This window comes from Pocillopora verrucosa, chromosome 11 (genome assembly GCF_036669915.1).
Source record: "Pocillopora verrucosa isolate sample1 chromosome 11, ASM3666991v2, whole genome shotgun sequence".
Lineage (NCBI taxonomy): Eukaryota > Metazoa > Cnidaria > Anthozoa > Scleractinia > Pocilloporidae > Pocillopora > Pocillopora verrucosa.
Genome location: NC_089322.1, coordinates 20,298,201 through 20,323,352, shown reverse-complemented (window position 1 = coordinate 20,323,352; position 25,152 = coordinate 20,298,201). Strand labels below are relative to the sequence as shown.

General features: G+C 37.4%; 4 protein-coding genes across 4 annotated transcripts; 2 read left to right on the top strand and 2 right to left on the bottom strand.

Annotated features, from left to right (window-relative positions):
• The first annotated feature begins 3,162 nt into the window (after window positions 1-3,162).
• LOC131772803 (tyrosinase) lies at window positions 3,163-5,963 on the top strand. Its single transcript, XM_059088756.2, has 3 exons — window positions 3,163-3,314; window positions 3,978-4,841; window positions 5,132-5,963. Exons 2-3 carry the CDS (start codon window positions 4,082-4,084, stop codon window positions 5,278-5,280), a joined length of 909 nt encoding a protein of 302 aa, XP_058944739.1. The 5' UTR covers window positions 3,163-3,314; window positions 3,978-4,081; the 3' UTR covers window positions 5,281-5,963.
• Window positions 5,964-9,844: 3,881 nt separating this feature from the next.
• On the bottom strand, window positions 9,845-10,804 carry LOC131772840 (histamine H2 receptor-like). The gene has a single exon (XM_059088799.2). The coding sequence runs from the start codon at window positions 10,802-10,804 to the stop codon at window positions 9,845-9,847; it is 960 nt and encodes a 319-aa protein (XP_058944782.2).
• A 1,917-nt stretch (window positions 10,805-12,721) lies between these two features.
• On the top strand, window positions 12,722-13,696 carry LOC131768821 (melanocyte-stimulating hormone receptor-like). The gene has a single exon (XM_059084534.2). It carries the CDS (start codon window positions 12,722-12,724, stop codon window positions 13,694-13,696), a length of 975 nt encoding a protein of 324 aa, XP_058940517.2.
• An 811-nt stretch (window positions 13,697-14,507) lies between these two features.
• Window positions 14,508-22,481, bottom strand: LOC136284302 (uncharacterized). Its single transcript, XM_066174333.1, has 8 exons — window positions 22,330-22,481; window positions 21,800-21,894; window positions 18,871-19,185; window positions 18,414-18,590; window positions 17,868-18,041; window positions 17,403-17,573; window positions 16,172-17,068; window positions 14,508-15,252 (listed from the first exon to the last, which is right to left on the bottom strand). Exons 2-8 carry the CDS (start codon window positions 21,882-21,884, stop codon window positions 15,053-15,055), a joined length of 2,019 nt encoding a protein of 672 aa, XP_066030430.1. The 5' UTR covers window positions 21,885-21,894; window positions 22,330-22,481; the 3' UTR covers window positions 14,508-15,052.
• Between the last annotated feature and the right edge of the window lie 2,671 nt (window positions 22,482-25,152).

Sequence of the window (25,152 nt, the reverse complement as noted above, 5' to 3'; positions counted from 1 at the left end):
CCGATTTTCCAGTTTAGGGCGACTTGCGGTAGATTTAATGATTTCGCTATTTCAAGACACCAATCTTTTATGGATCGTAGCTTCCACCTTTTTTGTTAATTACTAATTAAAGATAACGTAAAAACATTTCTCTTTTATATTCCAAACGAGTTGTCATAATTTCTTCGAAATTTTAGGCTGCTATTGCAACGGAACAGCCTGTCAGAAACACTCTTGGTCTTAGCTGTGCATGATTTTACCCTCAAAGCGAGTTTGGTGACAGAAAATCGAGATTAACCTTTTCTGCATAATTTCAAAGAAAGTTTGCACGTGAAGTTCAAAGCCGACTTTATATATGCACAAAGCCGAGTTTATATATGCACAGTAGCCGCTTTGTGTATATCTTAGTTTTTTTGCATCTTGATATCAGAGCTGATTACAAGGGAATCAATGAACTTTCTGTGTGTCTCATTTCAGTTACAAATTTACAATTGCCATCACCCCCAGCAATTTTTTACAATTCATTTAATAAAATTTTTTCTTGCAATTTTTTTATAACAATTTGTTTCATAATTTTTCTTATAACATGTTATTATGTTAATCTGTTTACAAACTTTTTTTAAAACGATGTTTTTACTGTAATTTTTTTTTATTTAAAAAAAGTGTTTCGAAGCACTGATTGGCACAACTGAATTTAATTGGAATCATTTTATCAGTTTTCCCATACCGGGATTGGTTAATTTTAAGTGACCATGGCAACATAAAGGATACTGGATGATGATTGGCTCGAAAAGGATCAAGAAGATCCACACACAAATAACTGAAGTCAGATGTGTTGCTCGTGAGAAATTTTCTTCATTACTTGTTATCCAATGTTCTTGTTCTTTGATTCTGCTAGGTTATCAATTTTATATTTGGTTAACCATTTACCTCCCATGATCCAAGTGTTAATTCTCCCTTGTATCTACCACACATTTGCCTGTAGATTAGTTAAAAGAATTTAGAATCGCTACTTCTGTTTCGAGGATTATAACGGGATTGGTCATTTTTTATCACCTGGTGGAAGGGGGGGGGGGGGGGGTAACGGAGGATTTTGGCCGTATCACAATAAAACTCACCTGATCCTCTATCAGGCTATGTACCATTCTTATGACCCCTTCCCTGATAGGCAATAAATTGGCAGTCAATTTTTTTGTAATCTTTCCTTTATTCTCTGTTGGCTAAGACTGCCCCCCCCTCACTCTCCCTAAAAACCATGTGTTCCCCCAAAATTTCTACAACTCCCCCACCCCACCCCCCCCCCCCTTCAAGGCGAAAATACATTGCTGGTCATAAACTATTTTGTCTTTACTTTAGTCTTGAGCTCAAGCAAGAATATGATGTTGTTGTGGTATACGCTGTTTACGTTGTTGATGTTCCTGTCCCCTGCAAAGTCCACTCAGACTGGTAAGTCCTTATATCCAAAAATCTGTGCAGTTCTGTAGACCGATATCTCGATAGATATTCCTCAACGAGTGTTGCACTTTTGAAGGACAAACATACTGGTGTTACCTGGTTTTGCAATGATCTCAGCCTACTATAGGTAACTGGTACATACAACATACTGAGAAAAATATTTTACAATTGGCTACAGTAGACAAACTTGAACAGCTTTAGTTCCCTGAAGTCAAAAAGCACTTTCCGTTTTATAGTAGTCTTATATCATAAACGTGTCACAAGTATCATGTTAAAAGTTTGCATTCCATCGTTATGGGAGTATTCACTTCCCATCCCTGTGGCCTGGGCTCAATTCTCAGACTTGGCGTCATATTTGGGTTGAGTTTGTCGTTGGTCCGCGTCCTTTCTCCAAGGTTTCCTATCCGGGTCATCCGGTTTTTTTCCTCCCCAGAAACCAACACTTCATTTCCAATCCGACCAGGAAACAGTGGAACCATTTAATGGGAAGTAAACTGCTATATTTCCCCAGGATTTCTGACAAGTTATATTTTCAGCTAGGTCTCTTAATCACTATCTTGAAATAACAAAAATAAAAGGTCCCTATGAACGACATACAGGTACGAGTATTAGACTACGAAATACGTATGTTGGTGCTTTGGACTGTTTGAAAGCTCCTCCTGGAGCCATTCGTGCTTAGGTTGACCTTAAAAGAAGTTTTAAACATAAAAAAAAGCATCAAGCTAATGAAAGACTGGTCGGGAGTAAATTAGCAGCTTAGAATTACTTGTGCAGTTGTCGCACGTCACTTAACACAGCTAAGAATTCGCTTGTTTATCGATTTTGTTTTGCTTTCATTGAGAAGTTACTTGTTGAACGAAATATGTCTGATTTTCTCATAGAAGGAATTGGTAATGCTCTAAGGAAACGAGTTGAAACATTTGAATAATCTCTAGTTAGGTTGTAATTTTAACTGTTTTATTTTTTCTTTAGGCTGTCGGAATAGATTTTGGTATTGCGCATACTTTTCTAATTGTTATCAACCATGGTTTCAAAAAGCCTGCCCCATGCGTTGCAATAAGTGTCCAGGTAGGTTAGAAAGTAATTGCACTTTCAATATTTTATCCACAAAAGAAAAAAAGGAACAAACGAAACAAAACAAAACAAAGCAAAACAAAGCAACAACGATGAAAACGACAATAACAACGTCAGACTATATGATAATAATAAAAATAAGAACAATAATGACAATAATAATCAAAATAACATTAAAAGAAGGAACCCAACATGCCGGGGTGGTTTGCAGTGGGGCCCTGTTTTTAGTGGTTACCCTGTTTTTAGTTCTAGTTTGTCCTGATTTAATCCTATTACTAAAATTTTGCTGAAGGAACAGAAACCTTAAATCCTTAATCAGGGAAAAGGTTTCCCTTTGTTAGGCTCGACGCATTTTTCTGATTTGGAGTTTGGAGAGGAAGAACAACAATTCATATCCGAAAAACATGTCTGGATGTTGCCCAAGTAGAAGCCGGCTGCTTTTAACAGCAAGAAAAGAGATAAATAACCGTATCTGAGCAACCACGCACTCACCCCTCCCCCGACCCAACAACATTCAACTGATAACAACTAAGGGTTAATGTTGGTTTAAGGGAGGGAGGGGTAGATCCATTAAGAGCCCATTTATTCTATTTGATAAATTCAATAATCCACGTTTTCCTCCTTTTCAGTTGGAGTCAACGGCGGTTGGTCAGAATGGGGTAAATGGAGCAGCTGCAGTAAGACTTGCGGCGGAGGAAAGCAATCCCGATCACGGACGTGCACCAATCCGCCTCCGAGCAATGGCGGGTCTGCCTGCCAAGGAATCGGTGACCATTCAAGACCTTGCAACATACATACATGTTCCGGTAAGAAATCGATTTCTATCTTCTAAGCTAAGTTAGGCAGCGCCCCATAATGAAGACAGAAATTAGCGTGGCACTGATGTTGTTGTAAAATCAGGTTTTCGCTTGGCTCTCTCGTCTTTTCGTCTGCCTGCAAAAGTTACTGTGATATGTGATTCTAAAGAACATTTTATGAGAAGTAGCCTATGTTGTCTCTTTAAAAGGCTGTCAAAACTGTCATAAGAATTTAAACCTATCACTGCAGACTACCATAGAATCATTATCACATTGCCATGAACTCAATGTTTGGTTTCTTTCATTAAGGATATAAATGAGCTGTGTTGAATATTTGTTAGTCATAATGATATGTCTTGCTACATGCCTACCACCTTTTGATGGCTGGTCATTCGGATATTTCAGTCAGTTTCCTCTCTCTCAGTGTGGATAGTTCGACTGTATGCATTTTATTCTAGGCAATAGATTGAAAATATATTCATTAAATACATCTTTTTCTTTTTCTCTCTTCGTTTCTTCCGCTTATCTACATTTTTGTTGCTGTTTTTTTCCTTAGTTTTTATCTCTGGTTTCGATGTTGTTTTTGAGTACCACGCAAAACAGGCTCTGACAAGATTTTATGGATGTAGATATCTGCTCATGTATATTCATTCAGTTTTGTTCGGTTATTAGCTTGCAGACATGGAAGTACCGCTTATAACAATTGTGGTGAAAAATGTAAGTGTCACTTCGGCAGTTTCATCAACTGCATTCGAATAAGGAAAGAATTCACAGCCATGTCATTGGAAGAACGTAGGCGCTATATAAGCGCTATAAAAAGAGCTTCAACTGACCAGCGATTTAGAAGAGATTACGAAAACCTGATCAATATGCATCAAAGGCTTTTTTTCGAGTTAATCCATGAGGCACAGCAGTTTCTTCCTTGGCATCGCTGGTTCATACTCCAATACGAAAATCTTCTTCGGAGGGTCGATTGTAAGGTTACTGTTGCCTTCTGGGATTGGAGTCTTGATTCCAACCCATGGGACGCATCAAACGAGCAGGAACTTTGGCACAGTGGTGACTCTGGGTTTGGTGGGAATGGCCGGAGAGGCTGTGTGCAGGATGGACCTTTCAGACAGGGTGTTTGGTCTGCCGTGTCACCTACTGGACGGAAGTGCTTAAACCGCGAATTTAGGGGTATTCCTCCCGACGCAGCCGCAGTGCGAGAAGTTATTCTTCAGAATAATTTCGTGAACTTTGAAAGAGAACTCAGGGTTAACCTCCACGACCAAGTACATTGTCTGATTGGAGGTACCATGTGCTCAATTGAGTCTGCATCTGCTCCGGAGTTCTTCCTTCATCACGGTTTCATCGATAAAATCTGGGATGACAGGCAAAAGAGGACCAGGAACTACGCATGGCGACAAGAATCGCTGATGGGTAGCGGAGGAGTCCAAGCCACAGCGGTGACCAATCTCTCTCAACAACCAGGAGGCGTACGAGTTGAGTATGAGGCGTCCCAGAGGGAAAACAGAATAATGAGTCGACTAAAAGGTAAGACCTTGCAGATTACAAGGCTGGTCAGAAGCCAGTTATTAATTATTAGCATTACTTAGTCCCCCTGCCTTCAACTCTCCATTCTTTGATTGGGTTTTCAAGCCATCAAATATTTCGAGTAGTTCCAAACACATTTTACCACAATCGACGTCATCTGAGATCTACAACTGAACAAACACATGGCAACATAGATTCTATTCGTTTAATGATTATTGATGTGTCACGGTGTGCACTGAATCATAGATGCATTTTTAAGGAAGTGACATACAAATTTTCTTTATTTTTAGGCAAGAGTATCGAGCAATTGCATAACACAAAACGCAAGTCGTTTACTAACCTCCTGGGAGCGTCGCTCCGTCTGTTCCAAGTGAGCGCAGAAGAAGCCAAAAAGGCAAGGGAAGACGAGAAGATACTTCAGCCTGTGAATGCTGGTTAGGAAGAAGAGGTGGTAACGGCCCGATCAAAGAAACATCGTACTTAGAACACAGCTTTAACGGGATATCAACTGTGATTTAAATGCTTCTGTTAGTGCTCATTACGTACATCTTGTGTTTTTGATACTACATTTTACGTATGCTTAGCGAGGTCTTTGTTTAGTGAAGCGCAAAATCTGCAGACTTTGGTGAACAAGCCCAAGGAAATAACAAACAAACAAGAAGATAAACAAAACAACAAACATATAGACACTAGCTTTCGGCTTTCTTGTGGATATTGCTGTGGAGTCGTTTTCTTTTTTTTTCGTTTTCTTTATACAAGTAATAAATATAGCCGCAAACGCTAATCACTCGTATTTCAAACTTTACTAGAACAAACTTGACACATTGTTGAATACGGTAACTGAAAATGACAAAATTACAAACACGCGAATTAGCATAAAATAACTTACATCGTATGAGTGAAAGTACTGGAAAACGACAAAGCGAAATAAACAAGGATACTTACAAGACGAATGTGACCAAACCAAAGACGAAAACATGAAACCCAGAGTTAGATATGTAACGATAATTTTCGCAAACTAGACAACTAACCAAATAAATTACGCGCAACCAATATATATACGATATGCAAATAAATATAACAAGTACAAAACTGGTAACTGACAAAGGACACTAATGAAGACGAGAAAATAAACACCTAACACGAAATTATGAAACGCCAACACTAAAAAAAATGATAATACAAATTCTTGCGCCTACAATAAAAACAACAAACGAGGGCTCAAAAACCAACAACCGCCGTTTATTCAGTACCCAAAAAAAAGATGCCGCGGTTTTGTTCATTATCATACAAAGGGTTTAAATGCCACGCGTACAGTCAAATAAAAACTATTGTAGATGAGCTGTATTAAAGAGCATCATGTTTAGGTAATTTGAGTCGTTCCAACTTTAATTTTTTCAGATTTTATTATTCAACTATACCTTGATTTTTTCTTTGATTTTTGTTTGCTTTTCTCTTTTTATTAGAAATTATATTCTATGTCGAATGATTATGAACTCCGGTTGCCATATTGGATTCCTGATCAATTCCTAATTTTAATTTAATCATATAAGTAAGGAGAGTGAAAACCAAACGTGCCTCCGTGTTCTTTTCAGTTTGCTTCTTTTCCCGTTTTTGCTTTTGTTTTGGCTTTGCTTTTTCCTACATTTGATTTCGAGTATCGTAAAAAATAAACCCGCCGTCTGGGTATATGTTTAACAGTAGTTCATGGCCGTATTTGGGCAACAAAGGTAAATTTCAGTGCTCTATAATATTATGATTATTCGATGTATTAGGGTCCCAGGATTCTTGGTGTAAGAGGTGTTAAAACATGACCTACTGTGTATTTGATTAAACATATGTTGCATTGGTTACTAATAACTGGATCATAACTATAAGTGACTTTAGCTGAATTTGTAGATGTTAAAGTGCAATTCATTTTTGAAGTTATGAAAGTAATTAGTGTTTCAAATAAAAAACTTTGTCGTTAAGAGGTTTCAGATTTTGAAAAACATTTCTCCTCTAATGTGAGTACAAGTAGTAACACGCAACTGACTCGTCTCTAGTGATTGACAGCCAGTGAAATAATTAGGGACCTTTATATTCAAAAATGAATTTATGTTTTTAGAGAGAATTTCGCGAATGGCTGGATGTGTTTATCGTTTTTTATGGCACCATGAATTCGCCTCAAAGTAATGTACAAGAGTAGCGCTGAGTCCCAAATGAAAAATTACGCGATTTTCCGTCGAAGTTTCCTTTCTCAGGCCACCAAATTTTGATGATTTCACGATGTTATTTTGCCGGCAAAGGATGGTTAAGAAACGCACGTGCAAAGCTTTTGCTCTATCAATAAAATTATCTATCCCTTTATATCGAATGACAGTTGATTCTTTCTTTTGCTGTCACGATAATGAACGCAACGAAATTAATATTCCTTACCAGTTTCCACATCTCTGTTCAAAATAAAAGTTCCAAAAAAACAAAAACAACAACAACATCAACAATAACTGAGCATTTTTGCTGATCAAGTGGATTATATGAGAATTTAAGGTAAAACTTTTTTAAAGTTCTTTTCATATGCATCCGTTCGTTGCAGATGTTTATCAAAGTAGTGTAAAAATACTCTGACTCTAAAGCTCCTTTTAAAAGGGAAACAACCGACTTACTATGCTCTTACCTGCTACTCTTATTTCCTTAATCTTCCAACAGTAAAGAAAGGGGTTTAAAGATGAATTGAGAAACATTAAAGTTATCCCTATTCCCCACGCGGCGTCGAGCGCCGATGTTAGCCCTTTGTAAGAAATTAACCCAATAGTTACGATGAGCGGCAAGTAGCAAATAGTCAGTGTCAACTGAATCCAAAGCACACTAGAAACTGTTTTCTTGTACCGTGAATTATTCAAAGCCACGCTGTCTGTACAAAGAGTTCCGTGATTATTAATTCCCCCATTTATTTGCACGTGTCGCTGATGTTGACGAATTTTCCAAATGATTTTGGCGTAGCAAAAAGAAGATATTGCAAGATTGCCAAAACACATTGCAGCTCCTACAAGCATCTCAGCTTTGTTGTAGTCCAACATCGGATATGAGGAAGACACAGACCCGATGGATACCACCCACAGAAATAAAAGAACAAGTGAAGTTCGTTTAAAGGTTACGACCTGTCTGTAACGTAAACCTAAGTTAAGAGCTAGAAGTCTGTCTATGCTTATCGCAGTTGAAGTTAATAATGACACCAAGCACAAAGTGTTTGTGGTGATATTATTAAAGGTTGCTGAGTAAAGGCAAAGATCTCCTCGCCAATCTTGATGTTTAGTCAAAAGTGACACCAAATATAGGATAAACAGAGGCTGTGAAATACAACCAATAAGCAGATCAGTTAAGGCCAAACATCGAAACAGAAGCTTCGAGGGCGGATGAAGCGCCGATTCTTTGTGAAGGGCATATAAGATCAACGTATTTCCCAGCGATGTAATTATGGACAGCAAAGCATTGATAACCAAAAAGACAATTGTGCGAAATATTTGTAAATCATTAGAAGCAGCGATACAAATTTTAGCTCGAAGGCTGAGGGTATTTTCAATGCTGTTATTCTGAGCCATGTTTGAATCAGTTCTGTAGAACGTGATGCTCTAGAAAAACAGCTTCTTTGTATTTATATATACATTGACAGCAGAAGACAAATATACACTATTTGAATGAATGCGATGCTAACATATGTTCATCTAAGATTGCTTTATCGATAAATGACAGAGAGCAGGCGCCAATGAAAACAGGCCTCTATTTTGGAAGCTTTTAAGTTTGGCTGATTAGGTTAAAAAAAAATTAACATAAAACAAAAGGAGGATCACCTCTGTTAAGCTGAAATGAAATACGAAAAAGAACCTTTTTAAAACGCCCTACGGTACATTTCATTTTCGTTGAAATCGATTTTTTTTCTCAGCTGAATGACATTTGATTCTTGCAACTTTAACTTCGTGTAATGTGCATTTTGTTCAAAATATGCGTGCCAAAGTATAAATTTGGCATTGATGCTAGCTTTTTATACATCAGAATTGCCATTTTTTGTTTAGTTTAGATTTAATTTTTTCATAAATTGTCATTTAATTTTTTTCGTTTATTGCCAAACATAAAAGAGAGAACAATCTCGTGCTAACAAACAAATATTACATCTTTCTCATAAGTAGAATAATAACATAAATTTTTAAAATCTATTTATGTAGTTGTTTAGCTCATGGGAAAGAAGGTCAAAGGTTTTTTTGTTGTTGTTAGTGTAATTATTTTTGTTATTACTGTCGTTGTGTTTTCGCATATTGGCCCTCAGCAGCGTATTTGCTCAGTTTGTAGTAGCGCCGAACAAGAATCTGGGAGGTAGGGCCACCGATCCTGTTCAAGCCTGAATCATTTCAGTCTCCTTTATCAAGTAAAATGTGTTGAAAAAAACTTCCACTCTCGTCTTCGGATGCAAGCAATAGATGGTGAAGTTATCACACCGTAAGCGTTAAAACAAAATTATTACTTTCGAAAAAGAAAATGCAAAACAATATATTTTTTCAGCCGGTGCTTTATCAAACAAAAATATTATTAACGCACTGTTATTAATCTAATTCTAATCACGTTTACCGATGATGATGTCAGAGCTAAACGAGTTTCGCATGGCTTACACATTCGGCCTCAAGGATATTAACGATGTAACCCGTTCAAACTAGAATTTAAAATTACGCGTGAACACGGCAAGGCCATACAAACTCTTTCCCACTGATCATAAAAACCTTTTAACCTTAAATCATCAATTACAATCTCTATGGTCATTGATTCTTTCGTTTGCTGTCACGATAATGAACGCAACGAAATTAATATTCCCTACCAGTCTCCACGTCTCGGTTCAAAAGATAACTAAGCATTATTACTGATCGAGTGGATTATGGGAATTTAAAAGGAGATCTTTATCAATTTAATGTGCATCTGTTCGTTGTAGATGTTTATTAAAGAAATGTAAAAATACTCTAACTATAAAGCTCCTTTTAAAAAGGAAACAACCGACTTACTATGCCCTTAACTGCTGCTCTTATCTCGTTAATCTTCCAACAATAAAGAAAGGGGTTTAAAGATGAATTGAGAAACACCAAGGTTATCGCTATTCCCCACGCGGCGTCGAGCACCGATGTTGGCCCTTTGTAGGAAACTAAGCCAACAGTTACGATGAGCGGCAAGTAGCAAATAGTCAGTGTCAGCTGAATCCAAAGCACACTAGAAACTGTTTTCTTGTACCGTGCATTGTTCAAAGCCACGCTGTCTGTACAAAGAGTTCCGTGATTATTAATTCCCCCATTTATTTGCACACGTCGCTGATGTTGACGAATTTTCCAAACGATTTTAGCGTAGCAAAAAGAAGATATTGCAAGACTGCTAACACACATTGCAGCTCCTACAAACATCTCAGCTTTGTTGTAGTCCAACATGGGATATGAGGATGACACAGACCCGATGGATACCACCCACAGAAATAAAAGAAGAAGTGAAGTTCGTTTAAAGGTTACGACCTGTCTGTAACGTAAACCTAAGTTAAGAGCTAGAAGTCTGTCTATGCTTATCGCAGTTGAAGTTAATAATGACACCAAGCACAAAGTGTTTGTGGTGATATTATTAAAGGTTGCTGAGTAAAGGCAAAGATCTCCTCGCCAATCTTGATGTTTAGTCAAAAGTGACACCAAATATAGGATATACAGAGGCTGTGAAATACAACCATTAAGCAGATCAGTTAAGGCCAAACATCGAAACAGAAGCTTCGAGGGCGGATGAAGCGCCGATTCTTTGTGAAGAGCAAACAAGATTAATGTGTTTCCCAGAGATGCTATAATGGACAGCAAAGCGTTCATAACCAAAAGGACTATGGTGTAAGATATTTGCAAATCATTGGAAACAGCGATACAAATTTCAGCTAACAGGCTGCGGGGATCTTCATCGCTAATATTTTGAGCCATGTTTGAATCAGTTCAGTAGAACGTGATGCTGTAGAAAAACAGTTTCTTTGTACTTATATACACATTGACAGCAGAAGGCAAATATACCCTATTTGAATGAATGCAATGCTAGTATGAATTCATTTAAGGTTGCCTTATCGATGAATGAAAGATAGCAAGCGCCAGGCTTCGAAACTAAACGAATTTATGATGAAGATAACGAAAATCATTTTTTAAAGGAATTAAATTAGCGAATTTATGGTTAAAAATGATTTGCGAAAGTCACAGATATAGCATGATTATGATTTAAAAGTTGTTAAGTGATGTTTTCATTCGTTGGGCGAAAACGTTGTTTGAACACTTTCTCATTCAGCTTAGAATAATTAACTACGATTCTTAACTTCTGATCATAAATTATCGGTAAAACCGGAAGAGAGGAACGAAAAAGAACGTGAAAAATACAAACGAAACATTTATAATGATCGCCTGAAATAAGGTCAAAGACGAAGCAAAAACACTAAGAATCATTGAATTCAAACGAAAAATACTCAGCAAATAACGAGTGAAAATCTAGAGGATATATTGTCTCGATAATTTCTCTTGGTGAAAATGATTGAATGGAGCAAATGTATGAAAGTCAGCATATTTAACTTAACAGTTTAAAATGGAAATCAAAAAATAAACCGAAGCATTTTAAAATTATATTCCGAGTTAGGATTCTATTGACATTTCATCTGCCATTTTCAGTTGCTGTTTGTTTTGTGTATACCAAGGGCAAATTGTTGCTATGGTTTAGAATATAGGTCATTGTTGGAAAGCCGCATGTCAAACTCCTTTTAAAGAAATTGCATTATTTTTCATTTGTGTAGAACAGGAGAAAAGGTACAGAAAATGACTTGATTGGCGAAATCAATACTCTATCTCATTTCTCTTTTTGTGTGATTCTTGTTAATGGTTTTTTTTACTTCTGTTTTGGTTTGGTTTGATTGATGTTTTTTGCTTGTTTGTTTGCTTTTCGTTTTAGTTTATATTGTAAGATAAAAAACCCGAACCAAATTGCAGTTGTTCGTCGAGAGCCAGCTAGATATCTTTTCGGACTGATATCACTGTCGGCAGAACTCGTAGGCATTGTCCATTATTGCAGACATACTCTTGTAACAATTGAAAACGGTTGAAATTGTCAGCAGAAAATGTCGTGCTAAATAGTATTATTCTGAATAGAGGCGATAGAAAAGTTGAAGCCTTTTGAACGACTCAAAAAATATATTTCGCGATTATTTTCACAGCTCCAAAGGCGCAAGCTTTTATTAATGTTTATTTTTAGCGCACTTGAACACGCAAAGTTAATTCAAACACAGCTTCTAATTTGGATTCGAATAAAATAAGAAAAATCACAATATCGGTGATTTACAGATGCAGATGCGTGAAAAATAATAAACTGAGCTAACAATTATTTTTCACGCGGGAAATGATTTCATTAGAGATAAAGCAAAGAAATGGTTTGCCTTTGATAGATGTGTGGTGTTTGCAATCATCTGCTGAACATAGTCGTGATTATTTCTTGTGCGCTGGCAGGTAAGTCTGTTTGTTTCAGCAAAAAAAAAAAAAAACCAAATTAATACTGAAGCGCCGGTAAATTGTGAACTAGAAGATACTTTTCTAGTTTCTTCAAACTAAAAGTTATGGACTCTAATTTAAACACATGAGTTGTTGTTAGACTACTCGACTCGAGTGATTCAAAACTTTGATAAATAAATGGGATTATTAATCTCTCATTATTTGAACTATTTCGGCCTAAGTGGTACCTTTTTCGATTCCATTTTGACATAATGTCACTCTGAAAATAAAACATTTTAATAAAATTCATGTTCATGCATAATCACTAGTAAATGCAGCGAACAAGACAAACGTTCAACGTGTTTGAATTAACTCCGAAAAATGGAACATTCTTCTGCCGACGGAAGCCAGAATTCACTTCGATTTCTTTTCTGTGTGGAAACGCCATTAAGATTTCACCGAAACCATGTCATATATCCAATAACCGTGGTTGCTTTTCTATCCATCACGGCATTTGTTGGTAATGTTTTCATCTTAATTGCTCTCAACAAGATATCTTCGATTCACCCGCCATCCAAACTTCTGTTCCGTTGCTTGGCTGTCACGGACATTCTCGTCGCTCTTGTTGCAGGGCCTCTTCATGCCGTTTACTTGTTTTCGATAAGAACAATGACAGAAGAAGGAAACATTGTCTGTTTATACGCAGCGACATTCTCGATCACCATCGCTACAACTTTGTGCGGTGTTTCGCTTTCCACATCAGCAGCCATCAGTTTGGATCGACTTATGGCTTTGGTGTTAGGACTCCGCTACAGACATGTTGTAACATTCAAACGAACCTTTTCAGTGGTGATTGGCTTATGGGCACTTGGCATCATCTTGACCGCTGTGTCCTTTTGGAGATTTACTCTCAGCAAAAGTACGATCTTCATCGCTTTAGCAGTATTGGTCTTTTGTGTCACAGTGTCTGGTGTCGGTTACACCAAGATAGTCCTTACACTTCGCAATCGTGAAACTCAAATTGCGAGTCATTCACAAGCAGCATTCTCACCAAACATTTCGCGTTTAAGAAAAGTTGTTTGTAGTGCATTATGGGTACAGGTGATTTTAGAAGTGTGCTACGTCCCTTTCCTCGTTGTTACCACGCTATTTATTTTTAATGAGAGTGGGAGAACTCATCAATCTCTGTTTATCGCCTGGGAATTTACGGGAATTTTGATTTTCTTAAGCTCGTCGCTTAATCCATTTCTTTATTGTTATAAAATCCCGGAGGTGAGACAAGCTGTAAGGCGCACAATTCGACAGGTGTTTCGTTTATCAAACGAGGCTGATGCAGTGATAAATTCTACCAGATAGTAAGAATCTTGGATTGGTAAACTGTATTCTGTCTAGCTTAGAAATGGATATTTATCTCGATGTAACAAAACCCACAACATTATTAAATCTACCAATATCGAATGTGTGGCTCACTATTCGAATTTGTAGTAACTCGTTTTGTTCGATCGAGTGGTTGCAATCTTTCTGCAAATATTCTAAGTGGCGGATCCAGACCTTGAGCTAAGGGGGGGGGGGGGGGGAAACCCGTTTTTTTGTCGCTTGTCCTGCCGGCTTTTCTTCCTTCTGCGATTCCTTTTCTTTTACCCAAAACATGGGGGGAGGGGGGGGGGGGAACGGACGGGCCCCACCCCTAGATCGGCCTATGTATTCCCATGACATCTAGATCGAAGTTAGTCAACCCGTGGGAATTATCTTGATCAGCGGGATCCAACGCTTTCGCATAAAATCGAGGAAGAAAGACCGGAGGTCAGTCTGTCAGTCAAAGATGACACTAAACCCCTGGATTTCGCGCAGCATCCAGAAAGAAGCGACAAGAATAGTATGCGTTCTCTTAAAGTTGAACACCATAAATTAATGCTCGCATTCTTCCCTGTCCAAATGCAGCCAGCTGACGAAGGATCATTTTAAAACATTCCACATTTGGATAACCATACGGACACCTGACACAGCGGGTAATCGAAGAAGTAATTCAGAAAACCATGTTTAATCAAAACTTATAACAGCAACGTTCGGAATGGGTAGCGCAATGCATAATGGAATATCATCATCAAAAGTTAATTGGAGTCATTGAAAAAGGAAAGTTTCATTTATTTACTTATGAAAATAAGAACAAGGGTGTTGAAAAGCGCTATTTGCAAAAAATTGCTTTTTTTATATATTGCTTATACCTAAGGAATCCTTTCAATTCCAGGAGCTACCAAAAAAGGAATTCCTTTTCAAAATATCAAAATACATCTTTCAGACGAATAACGATGAAAAGGAAATCGGTAAAGGACACTGTTTTACGAAACGTCAAACCCTAAGTTCTAAATGAAAGAGAACGTTGACAGATAGAGCTGAGAATTGAGTGAAGATCTGGATCTTGGAGGTCAAAGGTCAAAGGTCGAATCCTCCTATGCCAGCACCTTTCTAAATAGACCATATTAAAAAAAAGTTAAACTTAGGGATTTTAATGGTTAAGCGCAAAGTTTATCTGCATTGATTCAAAGAAGTTAGCAACTAACAAAATGAAACAATATGCCACAAAATCAAACACATACTTAACATCAGTTGGCTGTACTTCTCTTTGAAGATTTAAAGAGCGCAAGGATGATTGACAGTGGAGATAAAAGTAGATTTTGATAAAGCTAGCGAGATATCGTTGCAAATTAATGACTAAGGATCAAACCCAAAATCTATTGAGGTGTCCATGGAGTTTCTCTTTCCGGCTCGTTGGTGTGTAGGCAGCAACCAAATTCCTAGTCGTCTTGCCTTCTCCTCCTCTGTTTTGGAGACGTTGAACAGCATCATAGCTTTTTCACTAAGGACAGAAAACTTCCCTCGTGAAGCTTGGCCAAGCGAATTTGTAGTCAAGGCTGAAAGGGTTTAGTAAGAAGACATACATTAGAAAATGTTCAATTAATATCAATCGATCGATAACCGTTGTATCCTGCTTGTCCTATACCCGCGCGCTCATGAAAGCATCTACCGAGGGTGAAAACCAGACGGCTTGTTAAAAGGATTTGTAAGGAGGTAGAGGTCTGATCGAAAATCCTGGAACACATGATGATAAATCAACTTGTAGAAAGGCCTTTCTATACGAGATGTCATCCTCTGAAATCGCTTCGATATCTATCTAAGACAACTATTTTTTCACAAAATCTTGCAGAGCAATACAAATAATATATTTCTATCCCGTCGAGAATCAAATTATAGCGTTAACTTTATCCTTGTTATCAAAAAAACCTGAGAGGACTTTTTGGAGGAATTTAATTTTTCCCTATTTTTGTTTTTCCTCTATTTGTCACAGTCTGTGGATGATGATGACAGAAATAATGATGATGATCACTATGATAATAATAATGATAATAGTAATAATAATATGATAATAATTAAAAATTGTATAGACCACACAAGTGAATAGTTATTTTCGTGCAAACTTATTGGCTAGATCGGAAGTGAATAGCAAGGACTATTCACCTCCGAGCAGCCAAAGAAACAAAACCGCGCTTCGAGAGTTAAATTTTCGACCATTTTTTGTTGTATTGAGAGAAATAAACTATTTTTCGGCAAGTGTATCTGTATCTGTATTATTTACTTCCAGTGTCGGTTAAAGTGGTTGATATTTTTCTTGCACTTTCGCGACCTGATAAATATCCACCATTATTCACCTCCACTTTGGTGAAAAATTGCTTATTATGATAACAATAACAAAACACAATAACACTGATAACTATGATGATGAAAACCAATACGGTGATGACAGTGATAATGATGAAACAACCGGCTAATTACCTCCAAAACGGTTTCTTATATGCGGTCTCGGTGGATTCTGGAACTGCACTCGTACCCCTCCCGGTAATCTTAAGTTATTCAAAACTGCTGTTGTACGGAGCTGGTTTGTGCCGGGCATGGGTGTAGTGACGGAGAGAAAATGAGCATTCATGTGATTTCTACTCCTTCTTTGCCAGTCTGCCCATATCTTATCTATAAAACCATGGTGCAGCATAAATTCAGGGGCAGCAGCCGCGTCGGATAAACACATGGTGCCTCCAATTGAGCAGTGTACAGTGCCATGAAGATTTATACGCAGCGCAACCTCGAAGGAATTAAATTCCGAATGAGGAATCCTTAACACCTCTGCGACTGCAGCGGAATCAGGGGTATTGTCACTTAGATTAAACTGGCGACGGAGACAGCCACCTCCGGCTGATGGCACAACATTCCAAACTCCTCGCCTAAACGGACCACTTGTCACACACTGTTGAGGTGTTTGTTCTCCATTCCCACCAAAACCACTATTTCCTGAGAACCACAAATCAGACGCTCTACCGCGCCATGGAGAACGTGATACCTGGCTCCAGTCCCAGTAAGGTACTGTCACTGTACAGTCTACGCGTCGAAGAAGGTTCTCATATTGCAGTATGTACCATCTATGCCATGGTAAGAAAAAATCTCGCTGGTGAATCCCATCATCGAATAATGTTCTATGTCGGGTTATTACTCTGTCATATTCTGGTTTGTATCTGGGGTCTGTTGACACAGTGCGAACAATTCTGACGTATTTTTCACGGTCTGCTCTTGACATGGCTGTAAATTCCCGTCTCACACGAGTGCACTGGATAAAGCGACCACGTGAACACCTACACCGCTGGCCACATCTATCGGTTACTATGCTCCTTCCCACACAACCTGTGAGGAAACCATGGAAACATAATTATCAGATCTCTAGACAGCTAAAAAAACAAACATTACTTTGATTTGAGAAAGCTAAAAAACTTCCTTCCAGTTAAGATGATACAACTTTCTTCAGAGGCACAAACATTCTTGCTCTTATATCTTAAGTTGCTTTCTTAAGTAACATTGACATCCTGAAGATAGCTGTCAAGAATTGAAAATAGTGAAACTGAAGAAAGAGGATTTCCTCAACTGTCTTTATCTACACTGAGAAGAACATGAGGATTACATTTCTAATTCACTTATAACCATCACTTCAATATATCAAGAACATTCTCCAAAGTGTTACCTGGACAGCGGTTGGTATTGCATGAACGGACTAAAATGCTCCTTCCTGGACATGTGGACCCTCCATTTCTTGGAGGGGGGTTGGTACATGTCCTAACTGTTCGTTGTGATCCACCCCCACAACTTCTGGAGCAGGAGCTCCACCGTCGCCAGCGCGACCAGCCTCCATTAACTGAAGTTAAACAGCAACAAAGATACAAACAACAATTAAGAAAAATGCTGGTTTTATGGTTTTACTATGCACCATTTTTTCCCGACTACTTTTGAAACATTTAAAAAACTTTCAAAAAATTCTGCGTTATTGACTTCGGAATTACTTCAGAATTTTATAGTTACAAGGAAACTGGACTTTCAGAAAGTACAAACTGTCAGGTTCATTCGAGTTGCAGATTTTTCTTTAAATTTAGATGTCTTTTATTACGTATTCTGTAGTCATAAAAAAGCCGCTCATTTTAAATTAGTATACCGGGGCATCTCTTTGAGTTGCATCTCCTTCTTTGAGTGTTTGATCCTCGGCAGTTATTGCCACCATTTCTTGGAGCGGGGTTGGTGCATGTTCTGGTCCTGATTTGTGATCCTCTGCCACAGCTTCGAGAGCATGTGCTCCATGGCCGCCATGCTGACCACCTACCATGAACAACTGCAAAGGGATTTGTAGAACCCATGAAAAAAGAGAGATGTTTTGGTCATTGGGGTGGAGGGCACAAACATCCAAAGTTCCCCTCCCCCCGCCCAGCAGCACACACCTGTTTGTGCCTAACCTGCATGTAGCTTGTCACCAAAACTCGTCTTTTTAAGCCGAAATGTGAAAATGATGCGTGAAAATGAATCATATTCAATGAACGATCGATTTAAAATTATATGCTCATCTAATCTTTACATAGAACCTTCAATCTTCTGAGGTAAAGGAGTAGGATAAAAGGGGCATGGTACTTGTAATTTACAGTTCAGATATGTGATTTAGAGACGCTCTATCAGTTAAGCGTAAGGTAAAGAATAGCGAAGCACTTACCTCTACCTTGGCAGCGGTTGCTGTTGCAAAACTGCGTCTGTGAGTTGGATCCAGAACACCTTGCACCACCATTGGCTGGTGGAGGATTGGTACAGCTGCGTCGACGAGTTCGAGTTCCACCATTACAACTGGCGCTACATGAGCTCCAACGAGACCAGCTCGCCCATTTTCCATTTACTAATGAGGAACAAAAAAAAAAAATGAGATGTGTTTGATGTAAAGAATCTTAATCTGACGAAATCAAGACACAAACTAACTGAAATCGGAATAAGGCACATCAACATTAAGAAAGAGAGGGATAATGACGTTTTTTCTTCAATTCTGAGGAAGATAGGGGAAGACAGTAAAAATTTGAAAAATATATTTATCGTATCCTTGGGAAACAATTGTCGAAACAAGTTTAGTCAGCGATTATAAATTGATTCTCCATTTAATATCGATTTAGTAAGTATCTTACCTGGGGATGAACTTTGAACCCTGTACACGCTGCCAGATCCCATCCATCCCAGTCCTCTGTAACAGTACCAGCCACGGCCATATTTGCCATAATCTCTTTCAGCGCTTGGACCCCAGCGACATTCTGCGAAACCCTGAATAGAAAATATCCGATATCCTCGGGCGGCAGCCGCAGAGGCACATGATTGTATGATATGGTTACTGTCAGACCACCACCTTGCAGGTTTAACTCTTAAAAACAGAATGGGGAATATCCTTTGACTTGGGTAGTCCACACTATCTTGGTAACATCCTAATGACGTGACTGAAACCGAACCTGAAAAATAACAGAAAAACAACGTAACATTTTATTGAGATTAATGCAACGTTTGTGCTACAAACTAACTTGTACAAAGGTAGAGATTCAGTACTCACGCATTTTCTCCGACGATCACAATTTATGACAATCAAGTTAGCCAGGTCACCACTGCAAAATCACTTGTACTAACCATCGATAACACACTCGATTGGAGCAGTCACATCGATAAACTAACAAAGAAAGTCGCCTCTGGCATTGGGGCTATAAAACGAATAAGGCACCTTGTCGCTCAAGCGACTTTGCTTCTACTATATCAAGCTCTGATCACAGCCACATTTTGACTATTGTAATATTGTTTGGGGAAACAAGGTACAGAAACTACAAAACAGAACAGCCCGTGTTTTGACTTATTCAAATCATGATGCCGATGTTTAATAAAAGAAGTACGTTCAAGCACGGCATTCGTGGAAAGCAGCTTTAGTTAGGTTTGTGTTTAAGTATAGTTTTTATCATATCTTATCCATTTAATGCATGTTTATATATTTGAATGTTTTTATGGCTGATGAATTGTCCGAAGGTAAATAAAGATTATCTATCTATATATGAAACCCTTAACTTCAAGCGGCGAAAAAGCGCAAATCCAACGAATGTAAGCGGCCTAAAAAAGTGTCCCTTTCAGTGAATTTAAGACAAAGAAAATGTTTACAGCAGCAGCAAACGATTTAATTCTAGCCGATCATCTTTTATTACTTGAAGAACTACTGTAAAAAAAATAGTAAACATATATTTGGCTCACATTAGTGTAGATATTTTCACTGTTGTTCACAAACGGTTGAAAACAGATCGCAATAAATTCAGCTTTTGCTGACTGTTGTTAACGTCATGCTTAAATTCTCTGAAGGAAAACAACAGCTAAAGGCGGTAAGCGAAGTTTCTAATTAAGAGAGGGAAAGAGACTGTTTTTATGTAAGAACTGTAAGAGACACAAAATGTTAGACTCATTGGCGTTTCAATACGATGCTTCAGTGGCGGTCTCGTAATAATCTCTGCAAAAATCAAACCCACAGCCCATTAGATAGTTTTAACATTTATTAAGCCCGGTGTGAGCAAAATATTGAAAATTTAATTGCAAAAGACCAAAGCTGTGATGGACGATTCAAGAAGAAAACAGAAAGATTTCACTCTTCAGCTCTAATTGAATCAGCTTAGTGGATATTAGTCTTCAGGAGGTAGGAATTCGCCCCATTTAGTTTGTTGGTCTTCATATTAGGAAAAAGAAAGTGGAAGACTTTAAAAAAGTAAGCAAAGCAATGATGTATAGCTTTCTAAGCTAACTTTTGCTAATAAGGAACGTATCTAACCACAGGCTGCAACCTCAAAAGTAGAATTCTTAAAATGGCATGGAATATCATAAATAAAAAAAAATAGTGTTCGGATTTCATTTCCATTATGTTAAAATAACTCTTCGTCAATGTAGACTGAATTTCGGTCACGTCAGTGCCACAAAGACGAAGTATTTGACGTTAATATTTACCTTTACTAGTCATCGCAACTGTCATTTTTTCCAGATTTTTCTAACTTTCATTTATATTTGGTATTTTGTAGTATGAGATAAACTCACCGTGTCTCAGTGGTGGAGTAATTCGAATAAGTTAAATTTGAATTTAGCCTGAATTCGCCCGAGGATGCACCAAAAATGTTTGATTGCCGAGATAAAAAATTGAGGCCATTCAGACTTACGCATAATGTTCTTGTGAGACGCCTTAATGACTCGAGTAAGCTATAGTGCATGTCCCATTTTTTTTTAATGTGGCAACACGATTGTGATATCGATATTCCAATACTGGCATATTTTTTCTTAAAAAAAAGCGAATTTTATTTTGAAAATATTTATGTGTCACTAGGAAATAGTTATATTGCGTCGGAAAATCAATACGGAAGTCAGCAAAAAAACCTTCAACATATTTGATATTCTTCCCTCACTGTCAAATGATATGCAAATTAAACGACCCGTAGTTAGACTAAGATTTTTCGTCAAATTCTTAAATAATAATTTATGTACCAACGATACCAAATAACGAAAAATAGGAAGGAGAGTTAAATTTGACTGCGCAGTTTCCCGTTGGTTTTATTATGCATCGTTTTTTTTCCAACTTCTATTGAAACATTCAAATAACTGTCACGCAGAACATACGGGGTACTCCTAAAGACATTATTATCTGTAGACTTCCTTGTAAAACGTGAAGAGACTTCCAATTAGCAATTTCTAATTTCGGTGAAAAAAAATTATAATATAATCGGGCGTCATTCCACAATACAAGATTGGAAAATCATTCAGCGCATTGGAATATCTGTTTATGACATTAAATAAATACTGTATGTTTTAATTAACATTGGCCTTTTTAACTAGTAAAATATCATTATCCGATGACTAATTTTTGGATCCTCATCGTTAATTAATTGAATTGTAGAAGCGACACGAATCGATTTTATTCTGGACCTAAACCTTACCTTCGGATTTTGAGAAATCCTAGCCTAGTTCATAATTTAGGTTTTTTTATTTTTTCCTCATTTTTTTTGTGATTTGCTTTTCTTCTTTGCTACTGATATGGTGTTGAGAAGTGTTAGTTACCTTGTCTCTTCGAATGAACGTTTCGGCAGTTTACGAGGAGAACCAGGAAGATGTATAACTTTCTCCAAGCTGTCTCATGGGCCATTTTGTGGTCACTGCACCATAAAAAAAAAATTAATAATAATTAGATTACTTCGAAGTTGCAGATTCTTAACCCCTTATTGCTTCAAATCACTAACAATTCTGCTTTCAAATGCTTTTTCTTTAGTAAAGCTACAATACTTTCACGACTCGATTCTAGAAATTAGAAATAAACAATTATTTACATTCTGCGGGAGAAAACCGGTTACTTTAGACGAATTTATCTTAATAAACCGTAAAAAGGTTGTCCGGAGTAGAAATCTGAACGTTGCCGGTTAGATTTTGTCATGATGTAAAGGTGTATCACAAACAATTTTTAGCAACCCAAATAGAGCTAAAACTTCCTAATTTCTAGAGCAATGAAATTAATACCTTTTACTCGTATTTCTAAGACAAAGCCATCTTTTAACATTATAAAGAAAATATTATAATAACGAATGAACTCTTACCTGTACAAGGTTTAGATGAGAGAGCCTTTTCAACACACGAGAAATGCTGAGATGTGCAGGCACCTCTTCATTACTTATGTCGGTTAAAATACAGCTTAAGTCATGGATCAATTAATAATCGGACGATAGACCGCGAACTAGGGAAGGATACCACGTCCTTTATAGGGCAATTTTTTCGGTAGCTTTTAAGTACGTGCTTCATTTTTGACGCAAAGAGGCATTGATTTCTATGACCGCAAAAACGTTCACGGCGAGGTATTGGGCTCTCGACCGGACTGGTGGTCATATCGGATTTTGATTAACCTTGGCTGAGGTTGAGAGGGCTCGTCAAGTTGAAGCTATTTTTTGAACTTTATTTAAGGAATTGACCAAAGGGCTGTAGGAAGCACGACGGACTCCCTTCCACCAAGCTAAGCTGGGCGATATTTCCTCTTATGATTTGCTATATTGCTCTTCAGACCGCATAGAGCGTATGTTCGCATTTTCCTGTTTTATTTTTGGACCAAGTTAAAAAATTGAACAAGGAAATCTTTGCGAGAGGGTTATTTGATTTGCCACGTAATTTAGAGTACGAAATACGTGAGGTCTACATCTAGAAAATTTAGAGGAGAGAGTTATTGTAATAGGTTTTGAGCGTTTTTGTAGGATGGGCGACGTTTACAAAATACAAATTGCATTGTAAGTTCCTGATCTTAAGGAAGATCAACGACTATTGGACTTTGGTATGTTATGCGCTTGAATAACTTTACAGTAAAAGCATTCCGTGCATTTGAAGGCAAATATACCCTATTTGAATGAATGCAATGCTAGTATGAATTCATTTAAGGTTGCCTTATCAATGAATGAAAGATAGCAAGCACCAGGCTTCGAAAATAAACGAATTTATGATGAAGATAACGAAAATAATTTTTTTAAAGGAATTAAATTAGCGAATTTATGGTTAAAAATGATTTGCGGAAGTCACAGGAGCAAATGTATTAAAGTCAGCATATTTAACTTAACAGTTTAAAATGGAAGTCAAAAAATAAACTGAAGCATTTTAAAATTATATTCCTTGTTAGAATTCTATTGACATTTCATCTGCCATTTTCAGTTGCTGTTTGTTTTGTGTATACCAAGGGCAAATTTTTGCTATGGTTTAGAATATAGGTCATTGTTGGAAAGCCGCATGTCAAACTCCTTTTAAAGAAATTGCATTATTTTTCATTTGTGTAGAACAGGAGAAAAGGTACAGAAAATGACTTGATTGGTGAAATCAATACTCTATCTCATTTCTCTTTTTGTGTGATTCTTGTTAATGGTTTTTTTTACTTCTGTTTTGGTTTGGTTTGATTGATGTTTTTTACTTGTTTGTTTGCTTTTCGTTTTAGTTTATATTGTAAGATAAAAAACCCGAACCAAATTGCAGTTGTTCGTCGAGAGCCAGCTGGATATCTCTTCGGACTGATATCACTGTCGGCAGAACTCGTAGGCATTGTCCATTATTGCAGACATACTCTTGTAACAATTGAAAACGGTTGAAATTGTCAGCAGAAAATGTCGTGCTAAATAGTATTATTCTGAATAGAGGCGATAGAAAAGTTGAAGCCTTTTGAACGACTCAAAAAATATATTTCGTGATTATTTTCACAGCTCCCAATGCGCAAGCTTTTATTAATGTTTATATTTAGCGCACTTGGACACGCAAAGTTAATTCAAACACAGCTTCTACTTTGGATTCGCACAAAATAAGAAAAATCACACTGTCGGTGATTTTGAGATGCAGATGCGTGAAAAATAATAAACTGAGCTTACAATTATTTTTCATGCGGGAAATGATTTCATTAGAGATCAGAAACATAATGGTATCAGTGCGATAATAATATCAGTCTTGATCTTCCTTGTTGCATTTTCCCGAAGTAGTATGAGAGGAATTGAAGCTTCCCATCCTTGACACAATTCGATCTCCTTAGCATTCCGACATACATTTAAATTGTTTGAAGTCGTGTCGCGGTTGGAAACTTCTCCCGAAAGCCGAGCGTGGGAATAACAGCGAAATTGCTATCCTTTTTATATCAACTATAGTTGAAATCCTGACAGTCAGTGACAATCATAAGGGATATCCCTTTAGTAAAATTTTTGCCAACGGTTCTTAAGATTGCAAACTCGAGGGGAATTTAGAGTGGTTATTTTTGGAGCTCAATTAAGTTGATACGATAACTTTACTACCCAATACATGTTGGATGGAAAAACAAATAACTTAATATATATATATAAAACAGACGAGAAAATTTTGTACTTACTCGCGTTGCGGAGTCAAAATTTTAGTCCATATTAGCGATTAATTCCAAACAACCTAATTCTTAACTCAATACTCTTAATACTCACTACATATTGATGGTTAATAAGCAAACATTAGTTAAACAATTTTCTCTATTGGTACAGAGAAAATATCGGTGAAATGCATTCCGAGGGGGGATCCTCTGAAGACAGAAATGAGCGTGGAAATGCAGGAATGTTCGACTGTATGCATTTTTATTCTACGCAATAATTGAAGTGATTTTTCTTTTTCTCTCCTCGTTTCTTCCGCTTATCTACATTTTTGTTGCTGTTTTTTTCCTTAGTTTTTATCTCTGGTTTCGATGTTGTTTTTGTGTACTACGCAAAACAGGCTCTGACAAAATTTTATCGATGTAGATATCTGCTCATGTATATTCATTCGGTTTTGTTCGGTTATTAGCTTGCAGACATGGAAGTACCGCTTATAACAATTGTGGTGAAAAATGTAAGTGTCACTTCGGCAGTTTGATCAACTGCATCCGAATAAGGAAAGAATTCACAGCC